Here is an 18,624-nt window from a genome sequence, read left to right as displayed (position 1 = left end):
ACATTTGGTTGAAGCCTGTGCAATTTGTTTGCTGCATAAGCTGCTGACACATGCTATAGGTGTGATACTGACATAGCATGATATCATCAGCAACATGTCCACCTCTTTGACTGATCACTGCTGACAACTTTGACAAGCCTACCTTGCTTTGCATCTGCACTAAAAGGTGAGAGACAACAGAAAGATTGTGAGCCTGTAATTTCTGAATGAGGCAGCAATGTACCAAAAGACAGAACAAGACATAGCAGAGATGGTGAGAGTGTCCAAGTAGGTGCAAAGGGAATGTGTACTGAAATATTAAGAGCGCTAAAATGCTCCCTGCTTCAATCCATGAGACAGGTGTTTGTCTCTTTGCAGTAAGTGGCCCAGCACTAGTATTATAATACATGTTGATGTACTACATGCAATATTGAAGTTGATAATTAATCTCCAAGTGAATCAGATGTATGGTTGGTGCCTGTCTGATGTCAACCTCTTGGGAGGGGTAGGCAGTCTTTGTACATGGAGTGTGCTCTTAGGTATTGGGGACTGCTGTCCAATATGGAGGCTTAGAGATGGAAATGGCAAGCTGCAGCTACCAGATAACTACCCATAAGTTGTCACCATCTAGTTTCTCTCCACTGCATAGGAGAACAGCAAATTTCATTTATGAGAGAAGGAGATCTAAATGAATGCAAATAGATCCATTGTAGCTCACTCGCAAGATTCTCACCTCACTGTTCAAGCTTTGTAGAAAATAGGAATGCTTTTTCTCAGTGTTGCTAATCTCATTTTTCCGATCTCACCTGTTTTCCAAACTGACTCACTGTTGCCCACATCGTTCAAGAGTTGGGAAAATTCACTTCCAATAAATTTGAAATCACTTACAAATACCTTAATCACATTTTGGTTAACTGTACTGGGGTACATACTATTAAAACCCTTTATTACTAATTTCTAACCAGGTCATCTCTCATCCCATGTAGTCTATAGAAACTATAGAAAAGTGTAGGAAGTCAGAACATTGGGAGGATTTTTAAAAAATCAACAAAGGATAACCAACAAAATGACAGAGGAACAAAATAAAATGAGTACACTAGCATATATAGATTGCAAGGGCTTTTATACATGGCCAAAGTTTGCAAACGTAAACATACATACGAGGCAAAGACAAATGTACAAGGAAATGCAAGAGGCGTCCATCAATCTTTCTTTCTATTTTCCACTGAAGATAGATATAATGTAATTGAAAAGTGTTTGAAATCAAGAGAATAGTGAGCCAGGAACACAATATTAAAGAAAATGTAGAAGAGGAAGTAATGTGATTAAAAGTTGCCTGATGTGCACCTAAGTAATCCTAGAGAGGCCCTACTTTTTAATCTAACACCCAAGTCCACAAATTCTGTTTTCAAGCTTTCATAGTTTTTGTCCTTGTACTACTTCAGAATGCTTATGCTGCCTTTCAGTCAAAATGAAGCCATTGTAATATTTCATAAGGTACATACAAGAATAATACATTCATGCTCCAAGGTTTATTGGTATGGTTGTGTTTTCTGTATACAACACAATGTTTGTTATTCTGAATCTAATTTCATTGTTGACTGCACTACCTGTTCAAATTTATAGAAAATATTAAAATCACAGACTCCTTGAAGAAAATGCATAAATAGAACTATTTTTGAGCATTTGTTACAGTTAAAAAAACCTTTTCTCTTCAAAAAGGTTTAGTCCAATTCCTATGAATGGATCTTTGTCTCATCCCATGATCGTTATCATTTAAAGACGTTTTTTGCAGAATTTGTTCAACAATTTAATTAACAATTTATCCTAAATGAGAAAAACACATTAGAACACTTTTCTGATCGTTCATAGTTTCAGTCTCCTCAAAATGGTAAAATATCAAACACAGGACAAGTATTTTACAAGTGAAATTAGCTATAATATTTATTTATAAAATTAAATTCACAAACATTTTTAGTTTAATACTACACAATCTTAAAAATCAAGTATGTTCTTGAGGCTGGTTACGAGACATTAAAATGGATCTGCCCCTGCAACATTTGGAAAGTAGCCTTTTTACTGTTTTTAAAACTCATTAAATTCTTTTAAAGCAGTAACTCTTGCATGTGCTATTTTTCAAGTTTTAACAGGATTTCATGACTGGAGATTTGAGTTACAGTTTCTCTTGATGCATTTTTAAGGATATGCTTGGTGATAACAATTGAGTTTGCCCAAAACAGGATAGTGTTCATGCCAGCCTAAAATTAGCAAATGGCACAAGTTTAGCAGATTGCCACATCAGAGTTTAATAGTAAATACACAAATATGTGGATACTATTCTCAAAGGTTAATCTATCCACAGCCTAAAAGGCATGAATATTTTTAAGTACAACCAAACAGAGATTTTACATCACACAATTATAACACCAATTATTGAGTCATCTTTTAAATGAATATGAGCATTAATTCAGAGTATCCTTGTACATAAATCACAAAAGGTCAACATGCAAATACACTAAGTAATTAGGAAGGCAAATGGAATATTAGCCATTATTGTGAGAGGGAAGGAGCATAAAAGTCTTACTACATCCATACAGGGCACTGGTGAGACCAGACTAGAGAACTTTGTACAGTTTCGGCTCCTTACTTAAGGAGGGACATAGTTTGAAAACATTTCAGAGGTGATTCACAAGGCTAATTCATGGGATGAAGGGAAGGCTGAGGCTATATTCACTTGAGTTCAGAAGCGTGAGAGATGATCATTTATATTTCAATAAGATTCTGAGTTTGACAGGATAGATGCTGAGAGGAATTTCCCCCTTTTTGGGGATGAAGAAATATATAGGCCACAATTTTAAAATACGGGGTCCCCCATTTAAAACACAGAGGGGGAGGAATTACTTCTCTGAGGGTCATTAATGTTTGAAATTATCTTCTGCAGTGAGCAGTGCAAGATGGATCACTGAACACACAAAGCGGAGTTGGACAGACTTGATTAACAAGGGAGTGTTTGACGGGGGAGCAGGGAACTACAACGTAAAATTCAGGCCTCAATCAGATCAGTCAGGTTTATAATGAATAGTGAAATTGACTCAAAAAGGTTTAATGCCCTACATCTTTTCCAATTGTGTGTGTCCTTGATTAGATTCGAAGCACCATTCAAAGGTAACTCCAAAATAGAACATGATAACTGAGAAAACAGTGATTCCTACAGCTATTTTCAAAGTACAGCAGACCTTTTATATATTAAAAGAATACAACGATAAGAAGGCTTTATTTCAATTTTGCGAAAATGAGGACTGCAGATGCTGGAGATCAGAGTCAACATTAGAGTGGTGCTGGAAAAGTACAGCAGGTCAGGCAGCATCTGAGGAGCAGGAAAATCAACGTTTCGGGCAAAAGCCCTTCATCAGGCTTTATTTCAATTTTGTCAGCTTACTTGTTACCATGGTACTTGTGCAAAGACGTATGCTGGCACAGAACTGGCAGTGATAACTGTCAGCTCGTGGTAACAGGAGTGTCAACTGCCTTAACTTCACTTGTGCCACTACTGGAGGGCTTCTCCTCACAATATGCAATCAGCTGCAAAAATGTAGAACACTGCGTTTCAATTAGATTTTTAATTCCTTCTCTCATAGTTCCATGTAATTGCTGTCCAAGTGAATCAAAGCCAGCCACAACTGCTTCCTTAAGTTTTGACCCTAAAGCTTCCATAGCAATACTGTGAACATTCACAAGAGATGCTCCTGCATTGCCGACAGCTTGCATAAGTGAGTTTTCTACTGCAGCTGTCACTGGTGTTGCCATCTGCTCAATGGCAGATTGCATTGAGGACAGCCGCTGATCCAACCTAACCATACCATCTTCCAAAGTGGTGTGCATAAAAGCTAGTGACTGTTCAACACGGGCTCCATGCTCTAACAGCCTCCGTTTGAAAGCAGGCCCATTAAGGTCTGTAACTGCATCTAACTGAGTTGGGGCACTTATCATGATGGGTCTCCAGGCTGCAACAGTTGTTCCCTCATCACCCACCACCACTTCTTCCCATTCATCACTAGTGCTGAGGGACTCACTTGGCGTTTCCTGATTTTCATCCTTTATACCTTGAACCAGAGATGTTTCTATGCTATTATCTGTTTCAAGCGGTATTGGTGACAAGCGGCATGCAAATGTATGTTGCTCTTGTGATATTACTTGCTGTCCACAGTGTTCGTTTTGTGCTTTTGAGGACAGAAAAACAGATCAAGTAAACCCAAATGTATCAACAAGCTCACTGATATTTATACAAAATAATCTGCTGATATGTTAGACCTACTCATTTAACATTTGGTACAAATCACAGAAGATCTGAACTGGCGAGTGTTGCTGAACAAAGGGACCTTGGAGTGCAGGTTCATAGTTCATTGAAGGTAGAGTCACAGGTAGATAGGATAGTGAATAAGGCATTTGGTACGCTTTCCTTTGTAGGAAGTTGGGAGGTCAGATTGCGACTGTACAGGATATTGGTTAGGCCAATTTTGGAATATTGCGTGCAATTCTGGTCTTCCTATCAGTAGGATGTTGTGAAACTTGAAAGGGTTCAGAAAAGATTTACAAGAATGTTGCCAGGGTTGGAGGATTTGAGCTACAGGGAGAGACTTAATAGGCTGGAGCTATTTTCTCTGGAGCATCAGAGGCTGAGGGGTGACCTTATATAGGTTTATAAAATCATGAGGGGCATGGATAGGATAAATAGACAAGGTCTTTTCCCTGGGGTGGGGGAGTTCAGAACTAGAGGGTATAGGTTTAGAGTGAGAGGGCAAAGATATAAAAGGGACCTCAGGGGCAACTTTTTCCACACAGAGGGTGGTGTGTGTATGGAATGAGCTGCCACAGGAAGTGGTGGAGGCTGGTACATTGAGAGCATTCAAAAGTCATCTGGATGGGTATACGAATAAAAACGGCTTAGTGGGATATGGGCCAGGTGCTGGCAAATGGGACTAGGTTAGGTTAGGATATCTCATCAGAATGGACGAATTGGACCAAAGGGTCTATTTCCATGCTGTATATTTCTATGACTATCATATAATACTTACGAACACATCTTGTAATGGTACCAATATCCACAGGCTGAAGACCTTCAAGACTTTCCTTCCCAAGTACAACAATCATATCATTTTCAAATTCCGTCAATGTCTTGACATCTGAGGGCTCACCACCCGCTGCTTGCCATGATCTTCGATTATAAGCAAGTTTTTCCTTTAAAACAAAACATTACATCTAAAAAAAAGAAACTAGACTAAGAAACTACAGTGGAAAGTGAGGACTGCAGATGCTGGAGATCAGAGCTGAAAATGTGTTGCTGGAAAAACACAGGTCAGGCAGCATCCAAGGAGCAGGAGAATCGACGTTTCAGGCATGAGCCTGGAGAAGGGCTCATGCCCGAAATGTCGATTCTCCAGCTCCTTGAATGTCGCCTGACCTGCTACGCTTTTCCAACACATTTTCAGCTAAGAAACTACAGTGCCAGACAGCAACATAAGCTGGTTGATTCAACTGGCATGCACATCTCTTACTTGTGGCTGATATTTCTCTAAACAGTGCAACTTTTATAGAGTCACTGAAATGTACAGCACGAAACAGGTGCTTCAGTCTAACTGGTTCTAAATTATCTAGAACCCCATTTGCCAGCAATTGGTGTATATCTATTCATATATCCATCCATATGCCTTTTAAATGTTGTAATTGTACCAGCCTCCACCACTTCCTCTGGCAGCTCATTCCATACACTTACCACCCTCTGTGTGAAAAGGTTAGCCGTGACGTCCCTTTTAAATCGTTTCCCTCTCACCGTAAACTTATGTCCTGTGGTTCTCGACTCCGCCACCCAGGAAAAAGACCGTGTCTATTTACCCTATTCATGCCCCTCATGATTTTGCATTCCTGATTGCCACAATCGTACCATGTCAGCATTTACTGTCTGGCCTCCTGCGTGGCTGTGGTTTTTCACATCTCACCTTTGTGCTTTTCTTCAGATCGTGGACCTTCTTGCGAACTTCCTCCCAGGTCCTGTGGGTTCCGGAAACTGCATTGACCCTCTCCGTCACGTATTGCCAAGCATCCCTCCTCCTTCTCTGCGCGTCAGGAGGGTCACCTCCCCGGCCAAAGAGATCCTCCCGTCTTTCCATCACCGCATCCACCAGGGCGCACAGGTCCCGGCTGCTGAAGCGAGCTTTCCGAATCCTCCTGTCTACCATTTTGTGAATGTTCTCCCTTCAATTAAAAGGAGAGGAAACTTTTTCCACTTTAAGGTGGGGAAAGAGGGTTTAAAATTTGTTTTAAGGAGGGGGAGGAGAAAAAGGGACAACGAATAAAAATCACTGCATGGCTGACGAGCCATGTACAAACGTATTTTGCATCAGGATGATCGTTTTCTCACAATCGGCACGTTTGAAAAGCTTATGCGGTTTCATGTCTATATGCGCGTCAAAATAAATTAATGTTTTTTTTCCTCTTTCGATTTCGCAGCGTTATAATCTTTCTTTAGACATTTCGTGAGGAAGCGAGTGAGCCATATAGCAACGTTATCCCAGGTCCGTTGTCTGTTTTTTCCGTTATAACCTCCGAGATGACCCAGGTCGGTGGCGCAGTGCCTGCCGGTCAATGTAGTCTCGTCACAGACTGTGCCGCCGCGACAAAGGCGAAGAACACTACAGCCCCCATAATTCTCAGCGGACGTCCCCCCTCCCCCACGCGGTCTGGATCGGTTGGTTCCATGTCTCCCACAATGCGCTGCTGCATGGATACAGGGTGGCGGCGGCTGAAGAGTGTAAGTGGCCGCGGTGAAAGTTAGCATAAACACATGGACTTTATCCTGATCACAAACAGTCATTTTACCCGTGTCAGCCAGAGGCGGCTGGTTGGTTTAGTTAGCACCACCTCCGGCCAGTGAAACAATAGCTCGCGGTGTTGTTGTCAGGTAACGGGGGAGACCGATGGCCGGAATTGAGAGTGACCTCTTCACCTGGTGCTATGCAATCTTGAGCCTGACCGTCCGAGAACCGCTTCCTCCAAACTTCATTTTTTGCTTTTTGCCTTCCGGTTGTTCAGAACCGATTGTTTAAAGGTAAACGAAAAATAAAGAAATGAGTCCAGTGCGACGGGTTTCTGCCGGGTTTACCTGTTCACGTCACTGGAGAGTTTGGTTGTGGCGTTATTGTACTTCCGGGCAGTTTGGCCAGTGAGTGCTTCACTCTATCAGGTTGTGTGGTTACTGTAATTTGTTGAGTGCGATTCTGCTGCTCTTGACATATCGACTTTCTGTCAAATAGAGTCTAGATTAGAGTGGTGCTGGAAAAGCCCATCATCAGGGCTCCAATCCTAATGAAGAACTTTTGCCCGAAATGTCAATTTTCCTGCTCCTCGGGTGCTGCCTGACCTGCTGTGCTTTTCCAGCACCACTCTGATCTCCAGCATCTGCAGTCCTCACTTTCGCCTTTCTGTCAAATACCCGAGAGCGTTTCGAAGGTCTCCGTTGCTTTGTTCTGGTGGAAGTTCGTCGACATAAAAGTTTCTCTCTCTACTATGTCTGACTTCTTAAAACTGCGATCTCATTTCAGATTTCCGACACTCACGGTATTTTGCTTTCTTTCGTTTTATTTTTTCCCTCGTACGTATTTTCTCCTTTTTTCCCGCTAGATGTTACTTGATTTTAAAATTCTTTCATTTTTTTGGCGCTGGTAAGGCCGCTGTTAGTACATCGTAATTCAACTCTTAAAATTTTAACCCGTTCTGTCCTGTGGCGTTTACTTCGTAATATGAGTCTATCTAGCAACCTATGAGAAATACACAGAAGGTAACCCCAGAATCCAATCAGATATCTCATCTGTTTTGTAGTGTGGAATGACTTAGATTCCCTACAGTATGGAAACAGGCTCTTCGGCCCAATAAATCCTCACTGACCCCCCCCCCCCCCCCAAAGAGTAAACCACCCAGACCCATTCCCCTACTTTATATTTACCCCCTGACTAATGCACCTAACACTCTGGGCAATTTAGCATTGCCAATTCACCTGACCTGCATATTTTTGGAGGAAACCCATGCAGACAAAGGGAGAATGTACAAACTCCACACAGTCGCCCGAAGCAGGAATCAAACCCGGGTCCCTCGCACTGTGAGGTAGCAGTGCTAACCACTGCGTCACCGTTCCACCCTTTGGTTTCCACCTTTATAATAATCAATTAGATGTATGAAGTTTAACAAGTAGAGTTTTGCGACACCAATGTATGAACTTAGCTTGCATTGGAATAGGTAACAAACATTTTTTTTTGTTGTAGCATCCCTACAGTGCAGAGGAAATCGATTTAACTCAGTTAGCTGGATTGTTGGTTTACCGAGGAGAAAGTGAGGTCTGCAGATGCTGGAGATCAAAGTTGAAACTTTATTGCTGGAACAGCACAGCAGGTCAGGCAGCATCCAGGGAACAGGAGATTCGACGTTTCGGGCACAGGCCCTTCTTCAGTCATTCCTGAAGAAGGGCCTGTGCCCGAAACGTCGAATCTCCTGTTCCCTGGATGCTGCCTGACCTGCTGTGCTGTTCCAGCAATAAAGTTTCAACTGTTGGTTTACCGAGCCATGTAATGCCAACAGTGTGAGTTCAGTTCCAATCACCGGTTTGATTATTACTATGAAGGACTCTCCTTCTCACCCTCTTCCCACACCTGAGGTCTGGTGGCCCTCAGGTTAAATTGCCACCAGTTGCTTCTCTCCATGGTCCAGTAAAATATGGCAACACAACAACAACAATGCAGAAGCAGGCTATTCATCCCATTGAGTCTGCACCAACCTTCCAAAGAGCATCCCACACAAACCCACTCACTGTAATCGTGAATTTACCTTGAACAGACAAAAGGGTCTGTTTCCATGCTGTACATCTCATAGAGTCATAGAGATGTACAGCACGGAAACAGACCCTACGGTCCAACCCGTCCATGCCAACCAGATATCCTAAATTAATTCAGTCCTGGATGTAGGTTTGCTCGCTGAGCTGGAATGTTCATTTTCAGATGTTTCGTCACCATACTAGGTAACATCTTCAGTGAGCCTCCGGACGAAGCAATGCTGGCGTTTCCTGCTTTCTATTTATGTGTTTGGATTTCCTTGGGTTGGTGATGTATTTTCCTGTGGTGATGTCCTTTCCTATTCTATTTCTCAGGAGGTGGTAAATGGGATCCAAGTCAATGTGTTTGTTGATAGTGTTCCTATTGGAATGCTATGCTTCTAGGAATTCTCGTGCGTGTCTCTGTTTGGCTTACCTTAGGATGGATGTGTTGCCCCAGTCGAAGTGGTGTTCTTCCTTATCTATATGTAAGGATACTTATGAGAAAGGGTCATGTTGTTTTGTGGCTAGTTGATGTTCAATTATCCTAGTGGCTAGTTGTCTGCCTGTTTGTCCAATGTAGTGTTTTTACAGTTCTTGCATGGTATTTTGTAAATGACATTAATTTTGCTTGTTTCTATGTAGGGTCTTTCAAGTTCATTAGCTGCTGTTTTAGTGTGTTGGTATGTTTGTGGGTACCAAGATGCCAAGGGATCGGAGTAGTCTGGCAGTCATTTCCGAGATGTCTTTGACGTAGGGGAGAAGGGTTACAGAAGGCTAGGGTTTCTGGACATGTTTTGTCGGCTTTATCAAGTATGTTGCTGAGAAATCGGCGGACTGTGTTCATTGGGTACCCAAAATTTTTGAATATACTCTATTTTCCTCTGCTCTGCGTAGTTCCTCTGTGCTGCAGTTTGTGGTGGCTCATTGAAATAATGTTCTGATGCAGCATCGTTTGTGGATGTTGGGATGATTGTTTCTGCAGTTCAATATTTGGTCCATATGTGTTGTTTTCCTGTAGACTCTGGTTTGAAGTTCCTTTTTCGCTCTACTGTGACATCTAGGAATGTCAGTTTGTTGTTATTTTCCTCCTGTAACAAACATTACATTGGACAAACAGGCAGAAAACTAGCCACTAGGATACGTGAACATCAACTAGCCACAAAACGACATGACCCTCTCTCACTAATATTTTTACATACAGGTAAGGAAGGACATCACTTTGACTGGGACAACACATTCATCCCAGGACAAGCCAAACAGAGACACGCAATTCCTAGAATTGACTTGGATCCCATTTACCACACCCTGAGAAAAAGAACAGGTAATGATGTCACCACAGAAAATTACATCAACAACCCAAGGAAACCCAAACATTTAAATAGAAAGCAGGAAACACCAGCAATGCTTCATCTGGAGGTTCACTGAAGATGTTACCTAGTATGGCGACGAAACGTCTGAAAACGTCCAGCTCAGCGAGCAAACCTGCATCCTGAACCTCAACCTGAGCTACAAATCTTCTCAAAACCCACTAAGCCAGTCCCATTTACCAGCATTTGGCCCATATCCTAAGCCCTTCCTATTAATATACCCATCCAGATGCCTTTTAATGGCTGTAATCTTACCAGTCTCTACCACTTTCTCTGGCAGATCATTCCATAAATGCACCACCCTCTGCGTGAAAAGATTGTGCCTCAAGTCCCTCTTAAATTATTCCCTTCTCACCTTAAACCTATGCCCTCTAATGTAGATTCCCCTACCCTGGGGAAACAACCTTGATTTTATAAACTTCTCTAAGGTCACCCCTCAGCCTCTGATGGTCCAAGGAAAATAGTCCTATTGAGCATGTTCAATATAGAAATTGATAAGATTTCTAGATACTAATGATCTTGGAGGATATGAAGATATACAGAAAAGGAATGCGGAGGTGGATGATCAGCCAAGACTTACGGGTGGTAATACTACAGTTAAAATATGCTATCAGACACATGTGCTGTAGATCAAATTCAGCAGGTTAATATGTAAATTCTGTTGTATAAGAAATAAAAAATGAAAATATACTACAAACTCTAATCTAATGGGCAACCCATCACATTACTCTAAAAATTGGTAGGGTACAAATTTATTTGAACAATATTTTGCACTGAATTGGTCATTAGATCATTAATTGCATATAATTCAATCCATGACTAGTTAGAGTGGGGATTAGTAAGAAAGTTTAAATTATTTTGCACCATTATCAGGAATATAAATGGGGTGGCACGGTGGCTCAGTGAGTAGCATTGGTGGCTCACAGCGCCAGGGACACAGGTTCAATTCCCCCCTCAGGAGGCTGACTGTGTGGAGTTTGCACATTGTCCTCATGTCGGCATAGGTACTCCGATTTCTTCCCACAGTACATGTTAGGTGGATTGGTCATGCTAAATTGCACATAGTGTCCAGGGTTAGCCAAGGTAAATTCACCAGATATCCCAACCCAATCTAGTCCCACCTGCCAGCACCTGGCCCATATCCCTCCAAATCCTTCCTATTCAAATATCCATCCAAATGCCTTTTTAGATTAGATTAGATTACTTACAGTGTGGAAACAGGCCCTTCGGCCCAACAAGTCCACACTGCCCCGCTGAAGCGCAACCCACCCATACCCCTACATTTACCCCTTTTACCTAACACTACAGGCAATTTAGCATAGCCAATTCACCTGACCAGCACATCTTTGGACTGTGGGAGGAAACCCACGCAGACACGGGGAGAATGTGCAAACTCCACACAGTCAGTCGCCTGAGGCAGGAATTGAACCCGGGTCTCTGGCGCTGTGAGGCAGCAGTGCTAACCACTGTGCCACCGTGCCGCCCACAAATGTTGCAATTGTACCAGGCTCCACCACTTCCTCTGGCAGCTCATTCCATATACGTACCATCCTCTGCGTGAAAAAGTTGCCCCTTAGACCTCTTTTATATCTTTCCCCTCTCATGCTAAACCTATGCCTTCTAGTTCTGGACTCCCCGACCCCAGGGAAAAGACTTTGTCTATTTATCCTATCCATTCCCCTCATCATTTTGTAAACCTCTATAAGGTCACCTCTCGGCCTCCAACGTTCCAGGGAAAACAGCCCCAGCCTGTTCTGCCTCTCCCCGTAGCTCAAATCCTCCAACCCTGGCAACATCCTTGTAAATCTTTTCTGAACCCTTTCAAGTTTCACAACCTCCTGATAGGAAGAAGACCAAAATTGCACGATATTCCAACAGTGGCCTATGTCCTGTACAGCTGTAACCTGACCTCCCAACTCCTGTACTCTGACTAATAAAAGAAAGCATACCAAACACCCTCTTCACTATCCTATCTACCTGCAACTTCACTTTCAAGGAGCTATGAACCTGCACTCCAAGGTCTCTTTGTTCAGCAACACTCTCTTGACCTTACCATTAAGTGTATAAGTCCTGCTAAGATTTGCTTTTCCAAAATGCAGCACCTCGCATTTATCTGAATTAAATTCCATCTGCCACTTCTCAGCCCATTGCCACATCTTATCAAGATCCTGTTGTAATCTGAGATAACCTTCTTCGCTGTCCACTACACCTACAATTTTGGTGTCATCTGCAAACTTACTAACTGTACCTTTTATGCTCGCATCCAAATCATTTATGTAAATGTCAAAAAGTAGAGGACCCAGCACCGATCCTTGTGGCACTCCACTGGTCACAGGCCTCCATTCTGAAAAACAACCCTCCACCACCACCTTTGAGCCAGTTCTGTATCCAAATGGCTAGTTCTCCCTTTATTCTGTGAGCCTATAACTGAACTTCAGCAATCCCCGTGACAAAGAATTCTAAAGATTCACTACCCATCTGAGTGAAGAAATTCCTCCTCCTCTTCGTCTGAAATATGTTGCCCCTTGTTCTGAGAATCTGTCCCTTGGTTGTAGATATCTAGCCAGGAGAAACATCCTTTCTGCATCTGCCTGTCTAATCCTTTAAGAATGTTGTGATCACCACTCATTCTTCTGTAAAGAGTACAAGGCCAATCTCTGCAATTTCTTCTCACAGGACAATCTTGTTTATCATCCTTTTTTACAGAAAAAACAGTTACATTAACTGGAGCAAGTTAAAATGTCCCATTTATCAACTGTGAGTGATTTCCAGGGACTGACTTTTGCCTTCATCAAAAAAACGTTGAATTGAATTACAGGAATATATTCTAGATCAATTGCATGATGGTTGTGATGGGAATTTGAGGAAAAGGCTGAATGTCTCCACATAGTCTATCCCAGTTGATGTATGCTGTCCTGGGAAAAGTGTTAGTAATGTATTATTCATAGAGACAATCCTTTGTGATTGCTAAATAAAGACGATGTAATAATCATCATTGGAATTAATCCCTGTAATGAAGTTTGCAAGCTTCCAAGCTCTGTGATGAAATTTGAATATTGTGTCTCCAGACATTCATTTGGGCCAGTGACATTGCCACTATATTACCACCTCCTCTTAAACTCTACAGATTGTAGATGTGCACAATGTGGGACAGATTCCACACCCTGGCTGAACTATAAATGTGCACCTAAAGTTAGGTAATCAGTGCAATCTTGCATTGGATATTTGTGTTCTATTGTTTTTAAAAATGCATTGTGCATCTATATGTTGCTGAGGCAACATTCTTGCTTCTTGTTTCTAATGTGTGAAGTTAATTAATTGCTATCCTTCCTCAAGGGATGGTATAGGGTTTGCAGTAGCGGGCAATATAGTGATGTCAAAATATCCTGCTGATAATGTTTGCTGTTTTGCTGTTTTTCACAGACTAATGTTATGTTGAAAGACTGGAGCAAGTTCAAATGTGACAGATATTTCAATTATGGATGATTTCAAGAGAACTTACCTTTGCCTTTGTAAAGAAGCTAGTATTGAGCCACTGGAATGTATTCTGAATCAATTACATGATGATTGTGATGGGAACTTAAGGAAAAGGCTGGATGTCTCCACACAGTCTCTATCTGTTGACACATGTGCTGTCCTGGGAAAAGTTTTAGCGAATGACATAGTGTTCACAGAGATACTCCTCTGTGACTGCATGCTAAGTGAAGAAGGTATAGTAATCATCTGTTGATAATTGCATCAAAGAGATAAACACTTGTGACAAAATTAAGGGAATGTTCTAATCTGGAAATTCATACAAAAATATCACACTATTGAATACAGTCTACTCTTCCTCAGACTAAGGTCAAGGTATTATTTATTAATACAGAATATTTCAGTTAGTCGTGTGGTCTTACGTGATTTTTCATCTAATTTAGCCACAAGTGGTTATTATTTCTCTTTTATTAATTAACAGTAGTGGCTTTTAAGAAGTATAAAATGAAGACTTGCAATTATAAAACAGTTCTGATTTGAGAGTGACATTCCAGTAGTTTGCACAATTCTGTTTAATAGAGGGTCCTGCAATGTAGACATATGCAACAAAATTCTCCAAATAATAATGAAATGTAAGACTCTTTTGTTTTGCATGATATTCAATGAAAGAAAAGTACTGGCCAGGACACTGGGACAATCTTTCCAAAAAGAGTTTGCAATCCTTCATAGTTTCATTTAGATGTGGAATTATGAAAATTATCAGCCATCTCAACCAACCTTTGTTTAATATCTGAATTTAAGAATTACGTGATTAACTTTAGAGCACTCTCTGTATTTCACTAAACTGTCAGCTGAACTTGAGCTCAGATCCTGGAGTAGAATTTGAATCCACAACTATCTATTTCTGAGGTGAGAATGCTACCAACTAAATAAAGGTAATTCTTGTTATTAGCCATTCCTTATCACCATGCTTCAAACTGATGAGAGAATTGATGATTGGACAAATAAATATGCCAAAAGTTGGGAGACTAGTATCAGAAATAGTTCTGGATGTAGGTTTACTCGCTGAGCTGGAAGGTTCATTTCCAGACGTTTCGTCACCCTACTAGATAACATCTTCAGTGGGCATCCGGGCCAAGCACTTTTGATAATTCCTGCTTTCTGTTTATATGTTTGGGTTTCTTTGGGTTGGCGATGTCATTTCCTTTTTCTCAGGGGGTGGTAGATGGAGTCTAACTTGATGTGTTTGTTGATAGAGTTCTGATTGGAATGCCTTGCTTCTAGGAATTTTCATACGTGTCTCTGTTTGGCTTATCCTAGAATGGATGTGTTGCCCCAGTCGAAGTGGTGTCCTTCCTCATCTGTATGTAAGGATACTAATGAGAGAGGGTCATGTTGTTTTGTGGTTAGTTGATGTTCATTTATCCTGGTGGCTAGTTGTCTGCCTGTTTGTCCAATGTAGTGTTTGTTACAGTCCTTGCATGGTATTTTGTAAATAACATTAATTTTGCTTGTTGTCTGTATAGGGTATTTTCAAGTTCATTAGCTGCTGTTTTAGTGTGCTGGTGTGTTTGTGGGCTACCATGATGCCAAAGGGTCTGAGTAGTCTGGCAGTCATTTCCACAGCTTCGTTTGTGGATGTTGGGGTGATCCACAAATGAAGTTGCATCAGAACATTATTCCAACAAGCCACCACACACTGCAGCACAGAGGAACGGGTACCCAGTGAGCACAGTCCACCGATTTCTCAGCAACGTACCCGAACAAGCAGACAAAAAGCATCCAGAAACCCTAGCCACTCTCTCCTACATCAAAGACATCTCGGAAATGACTGCCAGACCACTCAGACCCCTTGACATCACGGTAGCCCACAAACACACTAAAACAGCAGCTAATGAACTTGAAAGACCCTATACAGACAACAAGTAAAACTAATGTCATTTACAAAATACCGCGCAAGGTACATTGGACAAACAGGCTGAAAACTAGCCAACAGAATACATGAACATCAACTAGCCACAAAACGACATAACCCTCTGTGGTGAAACGGTTAAAAATTATGTCCCAATACATGTGTGAATCTAACCGGAATGGAGGTGTTGCTTAGTCCCGTGTGAATCTTATTACACACCTCCCCGTGTGAATCTTCTTATCTGTATGTAACCAGAATGGAATGTGTTTTTTAGCCTTGCTCTGCTGTTCACATGAATGTTTATATCTGGAAAAGAGTATATCAGCTGGAAAAGTCTCCAGTTCGGTGAGTGTGGTGAAACGGTTAAAAATTATGTCCCAATACATGTGTGAATCTAACCGGAATGGAGGTGTTGCTTAGTCCCGTGTGAATCTTATTACACACCTCCCCGTGTGAATCTTCTTATCTGTATGTAACCAGAATGGAATGTGTTTTTTAGCCTTGCTCTGCTGTTCACATGAATGTTTATATCTGGAAAAGAGTATATCAGCTGGAAAAGTCTCCAGTTCGGTGAGTCTGCTCCGGGGTTACGTTTAACCGCCGAGCGTGGGTTGTTGGCAACCGCTCTACGAGAACTGACGGCTCCCAGTTCCGGTAACATGTAGAGTGAGTATAAGCCAGACCCGGGAGTCTGCTCCGGGGTTACGTTTAACCGCCGAGCGTGGGTTGTTGGCAACCGCTCTACGAGAACTGACGGCTCCCAGTTCCGGTAACATGTAGAGTGAGTATAAGCCAGACCCGTTGTAAGTATGAGACCTGGTTGTGGCGACGCTGCGGGGAATAAAATGCTCATATTCTAGCAGACTCGCCTCTTGGTCGTTTGTTCTGTGTCAGACTACTCTCCTACGAACCTGACCTTGAGAATTTTTTAAAACACCCTCTCTCACTAATATCCTTACATAAAGATAAGGAAGGGCACCACTTTGACTGGGACAACACATCCATTCTAGGACAAGCCAAACATGAGAATTCTTAGAAGCATGGCATTCCAACTGGAACTCTATCAACAAACACATCGAGTTAGACCCCATCTACCACCCCCTGAGAAAAAGAGCAGGAAATGATGTCACCACAGGATAAGACATCACCACCCCAAAGAAACCCAAACATATAAATAGAAAGCAGGAATTATCAACAGTGCTTCACCTGGAGACCACTGGTAGGGTGATGAAACGTCTGGAAATGAACCTTCCAGCTCAGTGAGCAAACCTACATTCAGAACCTCAACCTGAGCTACAAATCTTCTCAAAACTCAATCATAAATAGTTTTTGAAGTCCACTTTAAGTGAGTTTAGATACAGATCTCTTCTGATTTAATTGATTGAGGGAACAGGCTTGTTGAGCTGAACGGTCCATTCCTGATCATACACTCCAGCTTTACTAATGAGAGAGCCACGTTGTCAACAAGCTTAGGAAACAGGCCTGCTACCATACTAGTTATATTCATTTTTGGAAATTATGGGCAGGGCCACGACCCTTGCCCTCTTTGAGACCAATTCCCAAATATCTTGTTGTATTGGATCATGGATTATGTACATTGTCATTCCATAAAATTGAGTGCATTTAAAAACACTTCAAATCATTAACTTTCACATGTTGCGTCAGTAGAATGTTGGTTATTAACATAATACCATTTGAAAAATAAAGCACTTAAAACTTAGCTCATAACAATCCCATATCTACAGCATTTGTAAAGTGTTGGAACCAATTTTGCTTGATTGATGCCCTGTTTGAAATTTAGCTTTTCTCCATTTGGCAATCCTGATTTGATACATTTTTTGGATTTTCTGCTGGGTGTTTTAGTGTATTAAAATACATTATTTTTCTGTTTTGGATTAAACATTCTCCCTGTAATGCTATGGTGCAGTGCCCAATGAAAATAGGTACTTCATACTGAATGGAAAACAAAAATATTATAGGGCCTAAGGAATCCATGCAATACACAGCCAGTGGCTTTGGGCTTTCAGTAACTTGCCTGCCTGCCCATTTGGTTTGAGAAGGTGCATGGCTGATAAAGGGCAAGGAGTCAAAAGGAATTTATTATTTTGCTTAATCACAATTATATAAATATATAAATTTATTATGTATTAAATTGGCAAGAATAAAAAATACCTTTAATAATCTAAAAGACTTGTTGCACATTTGCCCTTTTGTAGACTTTAATAACAGTATTGAGTATCCTTTGTGCAAAATGTTAAATGCTTTTTGTTTTCTTGTAGGCGCCAAACTGCTGTTGTACGGACTCTGTGCAAACCCCACAGTCCAAACTTTAGACATGAAGGTGAAGTATTATTAGTGTGAATTCTGGAGATGAGAAGAGATAGTAGAAAGTGAAACGTAACAGCACATTTTAGGGGTAGAGGATTAAGAGTATTTTTCAAAAAATCCCAAAATTGATACTGTCCTGTGGAGATCATCAGCAAACTTATTTCAATATCCTATCAACTTATCCTTTTTATATGCTATTTATGTCACGTTCACAAAAATAGCATTTAACAAGATATAAGTTTGAGATGTATCACTAAATGGAACTAAATGGGGAGGATTAACATAGCTGTTCTGTTTAGTGAGTCTTTGGGGAAAACTTCAATATCACTCAACTTTTTGCCTATTTGCATATTTGTCTCATTTTATAGGATAAATCTATTCAAATCTACTGTAGATTTCTTTTTTGTGACATGGATACTTCTTTTCAATTTTTCTCATTACTTTTTCATCATGCAATTTTCCATGTTATAGATTAGTAGCATTTGCTGTGCCATATTTGTTAAACTTAAATTTTAATCATTACAATGAAAAACAATTTCTACTGAATCAAAATGTACAAATGTTTATATATAATGTATTATACTTTATTGTTTGGAAATTTGAGTAAGTGAAGCAATCAAAAGGATTTGCTTATTGATCTCAAGCTAATTTCATACAACATTCTTAGATTGTCACCTCTTTTTTTTTTAATTTGCAAAGTACTG

General features: G+C 41.0%; 2 protein-coding genes across 6 annotated transcripts in view; one reads left to right on the top strand and one right to left on the bottom strand.

The window, feature by feature from the left end:
* Window positions 1-230: 230 nt before the first annotated feature.
* On the bottom strand, window positions 231-6,555 carry LOC122547292 (uncharacterized). The gene is made up of 3 exons (XM_043685940.2): window positions 5,976-6,555; window positions 5,055-5,217; window positions 231-4,199 (listed from the first exon to the last, which is right to left on the bottom strand). Exons 1-3 carry the CDS (start codon window positions 6,213-6,215, stop codon window positions 3,478-3,480), a joined length of 1,125 nt encoding a protein of 374 aa, XP_043541875.1. The 5' UTR covers window positions 6,216-6,555; the 3' UTR covers window positions 231-3,477.
* The window catches only part of lrrc45 (leucine rich repeat containing 45), a 98,638-nt gene continuing 85,996 nt past the window's right edge, over window positions 5,983-18,624 (top strand). The window contains exons 1-3 of one of the 5 annotated variants that reach the window (XM_088000603.1): window positions 5,983-6,269; window positions 13,630-13,916; window positions 17,872-17,933. In XM_088000603.1, the coding sequence (XP_087856729.1) occupies window positions 13,685-13,916; window positions 17,872-17,933 (294 nt within the window). In that variant the 5' untranslated portion in view covers window positions 5,983-6,269; window positions 13,630-13,684. Of the gene's footprint in view, window positions 6,270-6,675; window positions 6,788-6,834; window positions 7,085-13,629; window positions 13,917-17,871; window positions 17,934-18,624 lie in introns of those variants that run through there. The other 4 variants (XM_088000601.1, XM_088000605.1, XM_088000602.1 and 1 more) reach the window with 4 other exon arrangements.

The sequence above is a fragment of the Chiloscyllium plagiosum genome, unplaced genomic scaffold, assembly GCF_037043375.1.
Source record: "Chiloscyllium plagiosum isolate Xiang-an unplaced genomic scaffold, Cpla_swu_hap1 HiC_scaffold_25, whole genome shotgun sequence".
Lineage (NCBI taxonomy): Eukaryota > Metazoa > Chordata > Chondrichthyes > Orectolobiformes > Hemiscylliidae > Chiloscyllium > Chiloscyllium plagiosum.
This window is presented reverse-complemented; position numbering and strand designations above follow the sequence as displayed.